Below are 11079 nucleotides of genomic sequence, written 5' to 3' on the forward strand. Positions count from 1 at the left end.
AACCAGGAGAGATATGCATGTCCTAGCATCCTCCTCATGACACTGAGCCTGAATATCTGAATATCAGATACCTATAATTAACATCCTATTAGAATACAAAAACCTTAATATGTTCTTTATATAAACATTTATATGTTGTAGTAATTGTTGCAATCAAATGTACCTTATTATATGTATGCATGTGGTAAATACTATACATTTAAGTAAAATAACAATAACAATACTATAATAATAATAACATTTAAGTGTAATAGGAAAATTAATATATAATAAGGGATATTACTGTTGTTAAAGAGAATCTTCATTTGGTAATGTTTGAATACTAAGATGGTGCCAGTGAAGCAGCTGGGATAGAGAAAGAGAAGCAGAGACTTGGAACAGGGTAGGAAAATCTTATATTTAGAGGTAGACGCACGAGTGAGAGAGACCAAATAAGAAAAAAGGGAAACTTATCCCAGCTTGGACCCGGGTTCTGGAGTTTTAGGCATGTCCCTAAACCCCAGTCACATGCGCCGGACATGAGCAGTCACCATACCAAGCCCTTTAGACGATGTCCATATCCATCCTCGACGCCCTGCCCCGCCCCTGTCCGCCTCGCGCCGTCCAACGGAAAAAGCCCCCGGATCGGATCTGGCCCCACCCTCCCCCGCGGCTGCACGTTGATGTTGTGGTGCCCAGATGTCTCATCATTATATAATTGGCTGCCCTGAAAGGGTACATCTATCAACGCCGAGCAGATTCTCCGTATTTACAAACACTCTCACGAGCGCGCACACACACCAACAAACACCCCTGCAGTACGTCCCCAGATGTCTGAGGTTCGGATTTACAACCTCAATCCCATCATTGTCACTGATGGCCAGAAATTTAAAAATGAATTACGGTTATGATGGTCAAAAAGGCAATAATTTATCCCATTAAATTTCGCGTAGCGACAAGCCAAAAGAGCAAATGCGCACAAGACGCTCCCTCGCACAGAGAGACTCCCGTGCTCTCTCTCACTCACTCTCTCTCAATTTACTGCACATAAACCAGAGCTGATATTGCATTATTTAATCTCTGTTTTGCACAAAATTCCATATTTCCCCTCAGACCAATTACAGAGCGAGCTCACCGCACACTGTAAAACACTCCCCCACTCTTCTGCAGTAATGCACTCACCCAAGCTCTTCAGCACATTCTTAAACCACAAGAACACTTTCAAATAGGCAGTCAGGACATATCTAATCTGTGTGCTTTAGAGACCCTGCGCAATAAAATAAACATGTTTTAAGGAATAAGGAATAAAAAAAAAAACAAATTATATTTTAAACTTATGCAGACGAGATGTTTTATCCTTAAAGTTCATACCGCCCTCTGAAGGAAGATTTGGTATTGGTCTTTACAGAGACCATGTTGCTTTTGTAAAAAGCAATCAGTGGTATGCCTGTTCAGTGGGCTGTCAAAAAAAGTGAACTTCAAGCGGATATCTATTGTGTCTGTTGTGAAATGGACCAAACATCAGACCTCCAGCTCTCATGTCTGAAAGAGCCATGTCTTACATCAAAAGGAAATTGTATTTTTATTCCCCTGTTGACAGGAATGTAACTTGGAAAAAGTAAGGGCACACCTTTATTCTGGCTAAATAAACACTACGAATGTAAGAACAAAGTGATTGTGCAAGGCTTTTAATGAATCCCTAATACAGCCGTTTGATTGAGTGTAATCATCCTGGAATGGTGTGAAGATTTCCACAGCACTCCACAAAAGAAAACGTGCCCACTTACAATGTGTTCTAAAGATGCAATTATTAAGTACTGATGAGAATCAGAACACTTTGCTTTCGGCAGTAAATCATTGTGAATTGTGGTTATAAATGATCCATTCTGCACACACAATGAGCTCCATAATGTTTGGGACAAAAACATATTTGTTTTCTTGACTTGGCTGTGTACTTTTTGAATTTTGAGGAATTTGAATTTCCGTACAATTTTTAAATATGAAGTTCAAAATTCTGTTCTTTTTATTTGTTTGTATATATATTTAGATGTCACCATGCGGAAATTACAGCACTTTTTGTTCATAACCCCTCCAATTTCAGGGCACCAAAATGTTTGGAACAAATGGCTTAGTCAGATGTGTTCCACTGCTTCCTTTGTTCAGGTATAAAAGAGCTTTTAGTATCTAGTTTTGATTCTAGGCTTCTGATTGCCTTTTGAGTCTGTTATTGTCATTGGTCAACATGAGGACCAGAGTTGTGCAAATAAAAGTCAAGGAAGCCACTGTGAGGCTGACAAATACCTTAGGCTTACCAAAATCAACTGTTTGGAGCATCATTAAGAAGTAAGAGAGCACCGATGAGCTCAGTGATCGCAAAGGGCCTGGTAGGCCAAGGAAGACCTCTACAGGTGATGACCAAAGAATTCTCACCGTAAAGATGAAAAACCCCCCAGAAATCAGAAACACTTTTCAGGAGGCAGGTGTGGATCTGTGAACTGCAGAAGCCACACTGCAAGTTGCAAACCAGCTGCAAGCTGCAAAAACAGGATGGCCAGGTTACAGTTTGCTAAGAAGTGCCTAAAATAGCCTGCGGAGTTCTGGAAAAAGGTGCTGTGGACAAATGAGATCAAGATTGACTTGTATAAGAGAGATGGCTAGAGTAAAGGGCGGAGGCCAAGAGGAACTTCCCGAAATACCAAAGCACCCCCTTCATCTGTGAAATGTGGTGGTGAGGGTGTTATGGTTTGGGCATGTATGGCTGCCACAGGTACTGCTCACTTGTTTTCATTGATGATGCAACAGCTGATAGCAGTAGCAGAATGAATTCTGAAGTATAGGGAAGCATCTAATCTGCTCATGTTCAAGCAAATGCCTCCAAACTCATTGGATGGCGCTTCATCCTACAGCAAGACAGCAATGATCCAAAACAAACTGCTAAAGCAACAAAGGAGTTTTCAAAGCCCAAAACTGGAACCTTCTTGACTTGGCTTAGTCATTCACCCAATTGGAGTCCAATTGAACATGCATTTCATATGCTGAAGAGAAAACTTAAGGCAACTAGCCCCTGAAACAAGTACAGGCTGCAGTACAGGCCTGGCATCATCACCAGAGATGACACTCAGCACCTGGTGATGTCTATGGGTAACAGACTTCAAGCAGTCATTGCATGCAAAGAATATGCGACACTAAAGTACTTAACATGACTACTTCAATTTACAAAACATTAATATGTACCAAACATTATGGTTATGTTAAAAGTGGGGGGGGGGGTTATGTATAAAATGTGCTGGTACATGGTGAAACCGGAATGTATCAAAATACCCTTTAATTAAAGCCAGGAATTGGTATTTTAACCACATGAGAATTGCTTGATTACAAATCTAAAGCTTTGGAGTGCAGACTTCATCCCAAACATCACGGAGCTCACTTTATATTGCTTATCATTAGTTACAGGATCATGTTGAGAAGTTGGTGAAGCATGTCAGCCGTCTGAGGAAAATGATAGCTTTAGCTTCAGTGCAATTGGCGGAGTTACTGGTCTCAAATCAGTACAATACACAGAGAAGCAATTTGCTTGCTTTGCTATTTACTGGTTGAAGGCAGCAGAAAATAGGTGGATTTGGAATGCGGCCATGTCTCAGAATCAGGGCAGAACACTCTGTTTCTATGAACACATGATAAATTTGTCAGCCATCATTTTGAAGATCCTTACATAATGGTGAGAAAATGCTAATAGATAAATGAGCAGACAATTTGAGCCTGGAAATGTGGCATGACAGAGATTCCCTTCCAGAAAATCATTGAATAAACTAATTTGTCAAGCTATTTTGCTAATACTACGCATTGCAAGAAAATCTGCTTCGAGTGTTTTTGTACAGTGAGATCTTAATGAATTTCTTATTTAATGTATTTTATTCACATCAGCAAGTTAATATTAACTTGCCAATGTTAATATTAAATATATATTTTTTCAGCTGGTAACTAATTAATGATGAACAGATGCCGACCGATCAAAGCACTTTTCTGATTGGCTCAGATCACTTATCGAGTACAGCCATAATGTAAAATGCTTCATTGCTTCACTGGAGGTGTGTGTGTCATCACCTCCAGTGCGTTCCATCTGTTCCCACTACAACAACAACAACATCGCCATCTAGTGGTCATCAGCCTGCACTGCCGGACCGTGTCAGTCCAGGGACTTGCCGTCGAAGATGTCGTCTTCGGCATCAGCGCCGCTGGCCTCTTCCTCGTCCAGCCCGTCCTCGTCCCCCGCGGTGTTCAGACCGGCCCTAGTCACGAGGAGGGGCAGGTTCGGGGCGGGCTCGTCGTCATCGTCGTCTTCCTCGCCTTTGGGATAAAAGCGCCGGGCCTTGGCGACAAAGTCGTCCGCCGCGTCCAGATAGATCAGACGATCCTGCGAAGGAGGAGGAGGCGAGGACGGGGCCAGAGAACGAGGGAGGACCCCAGCACAAGGAGAAGGGAAACAGATGGGGATGGGAAAGGGAAGGAGAGAGAAAAGGATAGAGGGAGGACTCAAATGGTCAGAAAACAGGTGTGAAATGAGAATAGGGAAAAAGAGAAAAGATAGAAGAGGAAGAGCAAAAAGCAGTTAAGCAGGATAGAAGGAGAATGGCGGATGAGTCACGACAATAAGATGAGAAACAAGGGGAGACCGAAGGATTCTCAGTTCCTCGCGCCTCTGTTGTATTCCACCACTGTGAGATTCAGGACCCATTCAAACAGTTAGCGGTTTTTAACAATGGATGCAGCCTAATTCTGCCTTAGAAGCACTATCTGAAATGCTTAATTAGGCATAGTGTTAACATTTGACTCTTATACCATTTAGCATAATTTTACCACATTGAGAGAACCTCATACCTCATACCCCATACCTCTCCCATACTGTGCAAATTACTTTGTCAAAGAGTCTAAGCTAGAAAATAACTGGTTAGTATTGGTACTGTCCTTTTTAGGGTGTACATGAACACTCTGAACCGTCAGCTTTATTCTCTTTGGTCATTGCAGGATAAGCCAGATTTATAGTTGAGTGATAGTGTGTTTACCCCTCCCAAAAAAATACATAAAATAAAATAAATATGTGGGGTAGTTCACAGAAGTCTGCCTCTTATCAGACCCCCAAAGTAAACTAGACTGTTTACTGCGCTGACAGAGAGTCTGTAGGTGTGATAATGTGGCAGTGCTCAGTTGCAAAACATCCTATTGGATCAGCATTATGTGAACCTTAGGTTCTCCATTATACAACGTGATCATGTTTTGTATTGTTGGAAAGCCGATGTCATGGGGAACAAGTTGATGTCTGGTGGTGGGGTGCTGACTATAGATTGATACCTATGCCCTGCACCCAGCCAGATACAAAGGTTGACCTGGTGTGATATGCTTATAGAGACAGTGCAAGCAGGATCATTGATCTGCACTGTCTTGTCGTGATTGTGTCTTTATATGATGACTTGCTGTTTTGCTTTTATATTGTGGGTATATAAGGGGAAACGTGGAATGGTTCAGGGAAACCCGTCAACATAATCGCCTACGCATATGCGTACAGCCATTCAACTCGACACACTTTGGCACCATTGTATATTGTCATTATTAACATACTGTACAATAAATTGCATTCACTTTAACCTGGCGTACCTCTTTGACTCTTACCACTACACACCTAGTAGTTTTAAGGTCCTAACATACACCACAGAACTCAATATATCTGCACCCTGTAGTCACTCGTCTATACACAAGTGTTGTAGCAATTGTATTTATGCAGGCTGCGTCAAAGACACGCCCACAACTACTAAGATAGATAGCGATCCATGTAGAGCCACACTACCGGCGAAAAGCGGTCTCCTCCGTCTATGCATCACTGTTAGCACAGAGGAAAGGTTAAAACGCTATTTTTGGATTCAGATAATCCAGATAACATAAAATGAATCCCGTTCCGGTAGCACTGGGTAAGACTACACATGTTCCTTTGTCACTCAGATACTTCCGATGTTTGTTTTGCGGAGGGCTTTCTTACAGTTGGTGACCTTGACGTGACAAGTTTTGGTTTCTTACAGTTGATGACCTCGAAGCACTGTTTGGGGTATCTGAGGGGTTCCTGACACACACACACACACACATATATATCAGACCTGGGTCAAATACGTATTTGTTTCGGATACAAATACTTTTCTGCGCTCTAGTGATCTTGGCTGGTGTAATTGAGCCTGCCAATATCACCAGAAGGCGGGGTTTGTAGTTTTTGATAATATTTCATTGGCTCCAATACACCAGACAAGATCAGTAAAGCATAGAAAAGTATTTGATTTCAAAACGATTATGTATGACCTAGGTCTGATATATATATGTATATATATATATATATATATATGATCCCTCTCTACAGTCTTCAGAGTGTGAGATGGAGCGTCTTTCCTCACCAGGATGAACATGTATCTCTCGGGCGGCGGCTCCTTGCTTCTAAAGATGGAGGTCTCAGAGTACAGGGTTTGCAGCAGGGACCGGGCCGCCGGCGCGTTCCGCATGCGGTCATACGAGTCGGTGGACGACACCGTCAGGAGAGACTCCGCCTCTTCCATGAACCCTACGGGGACGGGAGGGGTTCACAATCGCCTCTTTAACAGCGCACGCAGTGATCTGCATATTAACACAGTTCATTAGAGGCAAGTGGTTGTCACCAGACCTGTGTCAAATACGTATTTGGTTTGGATTCAAATACTTTTCTGTGCTCTATTGATCTTGCCTGGTGTCATTGAGCCTGCCAATATGACCAGAAGGCGGGTTTTGCACTCTTTGAGAGTATTTGGTTGGTTCCAACACACCAGACAAGATCAGTAAAGCGTAGAAAAGTATGTGAATCCAAAACAAATACATATTTGACCCAGGTCTGGTTGTCACATGCAGTAGAGTGCCTTTTAACACCTTAAACTAACTGAAGGCACGGTAACATAACCAATCATGACAAATATCCTCAAAATAATATCGACAGATACATGACATGTGCTGTCACCAGCATGGCTAACCCCATTTATATCTCCAAAACATTTCTGTTTTTCCCCCACATTTTTCCCCTCTCTCCCGCTCACCTAGGTTCTCCAGAATCATCTTCCACTTCTCCTTCACGCCGTGGCGCACTTGTCTCACCGCGTAGATGTCCACACTGAGGCGCCGGTACCCCTGAGCGAGACAGACAGGGAGCGTTAGGGTCAGAAACACTCTGACTTACTCTTTACATTCAATCTTAAAACGCGCCTTAACTGCGCCTCGTGATTCTAAGGAATCCGCCGAATGCCTTGAAAGTTTTTAAGTTGTTAACCTTGTGCGCCATCTAGTGGCGGAATGGCAGCAAAGGCCAAAGCACCAAACAGCTCTAGATATACTGGATTTTGTTCCGCTCCATGAGCTCAATTACATAAACCGCCCTGAAATTTCAGTGGATGCATCACAAAGGAAATTATTGTGTGTGCCATATTGTCATGACACTGAGCTTGTTTTCTTTGGCCAGAACACGCAATATGAAGTCAAATGTAATAATTTAAAACACGTCCAAGCGTGCGGTGCGTGTGACCTGCGGTGGGTATCTCCCGCTCTCTCTCTCTCTGACCTGGGAGCCTCGGCGGGTCTTGGCCCTCTTCTGCAGCAGGTTGTAGAGCTCGCGGTCGTCATCCCTCTCTGAGTGACTGGGGTCCCCCGGCTCGCTCCACAGGTTCGTCTCCTGGTCCCGCCTTTTCTTCGCCTCGCGGTCAAAGTACAGCAGAGTCTCGCTGGTTACACACACCACACACCACCACAAAAGCCTCGTAACTAAAACTTGCTCATGAATACAGGTCGATCAACCAAAGTCAATAGTGTGTACAGTGTAGATCCTGACAGGTAAAAATGATGGTTATCTCATCATGCGCCAGTTTCATTCAGACTGGACTAGTGGTCTGTTCATTTCAGCAGTTGTAGTGTCGCAGTGTTCAATATCTGAGTACTGTGGTGTCAGTGTTCAGATATCAGAGTTCTACGTGGTGCATGTTCAGATATCAAATACAAGGTCTCAGTGTTCAGATTCACATTACAGTGTGCAGTGTTCAGATATCAGCATTTCTAGTGGTGTCAGTGTTCAGATATCAGAATTACAAGTGGTGTCACTGCTCAGATATCAGAATTACAAGTGGTGTCAGTTTTTCAGATATCAGAATTACAAGTGGTGTCAGTTTTTCAGATATCAGCATTACTAGTGGTGTCAGTGTTCAGATATCAGAGTTACTAGTGGTGTCAGTGTTCAGATATCAGAGTTACTAGTGGTGTCAGTGTTCAGATATCAGAGTTACTAGTGGTGTCAGTGTTCAGATATCAGAGTTACTAGTGGTGTCAGTGTTCTGATATCAGAGTTACTAGTGGTGTCATTGTTCAGATATCAGAGTTACTAGTGGTGTCAGTGTTCAGATATCAGAGTTACTAGTGGTGTCAGTGTTCTGATATCAGAGTTACTAGTGGTGTCAGTGTTCTGATATCAGAGTTACTAGTGGTGTCAGTGTTCAGATATCAGGGTTACTAGTAGTGTCAGTGTTCACATATTGGTGGTAACAGTGGAGTCAGTGTTCAGGCAGCAGCGTTTAGGCATTAGTGTATACTTCAGCAAGGGTGCCTTCTCTTCTGGCTCCTCTTCCTCACAGCAACAGCAGCAGCAGAACGAAGCACAGAAACGCCTGAATGCAGCCCCCATCGCTGAGAAAGGGCAGAGGGAGGGGAAGAGTGAGTGACAGAGAGCTTGAGCTTAAATAACAGGAAACCACACAGACAGCAGAGCAAACAATAGATTACAATCCTGTGTGAAAAAGTTATGTTTAAGTTTAGAATTCAAAAATGAAAAGGTATGGGATACTTGAAAAATATTTGTATTACATATATGTCAATATAGGCAGAATATTGAAAAAATTTTACCTACTGACTACTACCTTCAAGCAATTTACGATTGTTTAAACATTCCATTGATGTGCGTATATGCACATGCATTCACATATTCGTTACACTGTGGAGACCCTGGGATAGTTATTGTGATTATATTGCCACAAACCTTCAGCTCATGACACACATTGAAAATATTTACTGACATTTAAAAATAGTTTTGTTCTAGAATTTGCAAGTTACAAAAATAAACATGCACATCTTTAGTCATAGATCTCTTAATCCAGAGTCAAAAGGCTCTGAAGAAGCAGTATTAATCCAGCCTATATGATGCTTCAGGAGGAAACTGACAGGCCATATTGTTACGTCTAAACCCAATTCTGCCATGAGCCTGAGAGAACCAGGTTCTCAGTTTGAAAAACCTACTGGCACAAAGGCCAGTTTTTACCAGGCGCACATTAGTTAGCAAGAAAATAAAAGTATTTTCCTGCTTTGCGCACTATATTGAGATTCAGTGGACCCTTTCGAACCCAAGGACCATTATAGAACAGTCTCTGTCCGTACACGAGGAGCTGGGACAATGGCAGCATTAGACAGATATGTATAAACATGCTGAAACTGTACAGCATACAGAATTTCAAGGTCTTGCGCTGAACCTACTGTCGCTCTGAGCCCTAGTCACCTGGCCTGCCGATCACCAGTTAACTTTATGAACAGGGCTTTTTGGAGATGCTCCTGGTCAGCCTCTAGTCTTCGGTGACGCGTTTCCAAAGGCCCGCATGAACAGCCTACGGTTATGCCCAGTCCCAAACAGTCCCCATAAACTGGGGCGGTGGTACTGAAGTCCAAACAATGGAGCGGTGCAGGTTTACCGGTCCTCAACGGTGCAGATGTCCTGTGGCTCCTCCTCTGCGGTTCAGAACCTGGCAGGACAGAACCAAAGTTCAGTTGGGCACCTTTTGGAGACACAGATTTGTCAAAAGAAAGTGGGGGAAAAGAACTATTCTAATCCAGTACTAGTGATTCCAGGTTAAAGATGCAGTCCAAGGGAAGTCAATGAAAGATTTTTCTCTGGTCTTTGGTTCTGCCCCTTGACAGTCTTGGTCCTGGTTCTTATGAAAAATGATCTGTAAAGCCTTGGACTGGACCGACCTGAGGACAGCGGTGGTGTTGGGTCTTTCTCACCGAGCTGACAATCCCAGAACCGAGCGACGTTCTCCTGAACATTCAGACGAGGGAGAGCGAGAGAGTGAATAGGAGTTGGTGCTTCACTCTGGTGCAGAAGATAAAGGAGGTATTACTACTTGATCTCTCTCACACATGCATGCACACACACACACACACACACACACACATCCAGGCCTGGTGAGTGGGTCACAGTACAGTCATGTGAACAGCACAGTCCTCTAACTCCCTGCAGCCATGGAGTCCCTTCTCTTACTCCTTCTCTTCCCCAAACAGAAAACAGCAACCACTGAGAGGGGAAGAGTGTTCCCAAGATAAATATAAATATCAAAGGAGAAAAGTTTTTTTTTTTTTTAAAGAGCTTTAAATTATGAAACAGCCGGTTAACAGCCTTTTTATAATACCATCGGAGTTCATATTTTCAGACTGACTCAGGGAAAGAGGACGAAGTCAGTCTGTCACACAAGTTTGAGGGAGAGAGAGAGCAAGAGAGACAGACAGAGAGAGAGAGAGACTAAAAAAAGAAAATGCGAAGAATACAGTAATTATCTGGGAGACTTGCAGAAAGGGTAGCTCTTATTGTGTGGCCACCCTGTGCAATCACAAGACGAGAGGAACCTAACCCCAAGGCCTTCAGCACTCAAAGCCCCATTAACACTTACAGCAGCAGCACTATCATCAGGAGTGAGGGTGGGAGGGTGTGCTTAAAAAACAAGGGTGTCATTGGGGGTTCTCTGGTTGGCCTCCTAATATATATTTTTTATTTTGGGGGGGGGAGGGGTGTTTGAGTCAGAAGTCACTGATAGCAATTAGGCTACAACCGAAGGCGTGGACTACACAACGTAACCAAGGAGATAACTTATTACTCATCACCGTTAGAGGGTGTTGCAATGAAGAAAGCAGAGATATCTGGCAGGGCTCCCTGCATATTCCAAAGCTCAGCTCGAAGGAACAAAACCGGTGGCGGTTGGTTACATCGAAATTCATTCGCATAATATCAGCAAT

At 43.2% G+C, this 11079-nt stretch overlaps 1 protein-coding gene across 2 annotated transcripts; it reads right to left on the reverse strand.

Moving 5' to 3' along the window:
* Window positions 1–1652: 1652 nt before the first annotated feature.
* Window positions 1653–10236, reverse strand: mreg (melanoregulin). 2 transcript variants are annotated; one of them, XM_064321889.1, is made up of 6 exons: window positions 9572–10236; window positions 8616–8709; window positions 7598–7757; window positions 7080–7170; window positions 6414–6577; window positions 1653–4393 (listed from the first exon to the last, which is right to left on the reverse strand). In XM_064321889.1, the coding sequence occupies exons 2-6, from the start codon at window positions 8705–8707 to the stop codon at window positions 4166–4168; spliced, it is 735 nt and encodes a 244-aa protein (XP_064177959.1). In that variant the 5' UTR covers window positions 8708–8709; window positions 9572–10236; the 3' UTR covers window positions 1653–4165. The 2 variants fall into 2 exon arrangements, with proteins under 2 accessions (XP_064177959.1, XP_064177958.1); XM_064321888.1 differs by having other exon boundaries at window positions 9550–10236.
* Between the last annotated feature and the right edge of the window lie 843 nt (window positions 10237–11079).

Source organism: Anguilla rostrata, chromosome 2, assembly GCF_018555375.3.
Source record: "Anguilla rostrata isolate EN2019 chromosome 2, ASM1855537v3, whole genome shotgun sequence".
NCBI classification, from domain to species: Eukaryota; Metazoa; Chordata; class Actinopteri; order Anguilliformes; family Anguillidae; genus Anguilla; species Anguilla rostrata.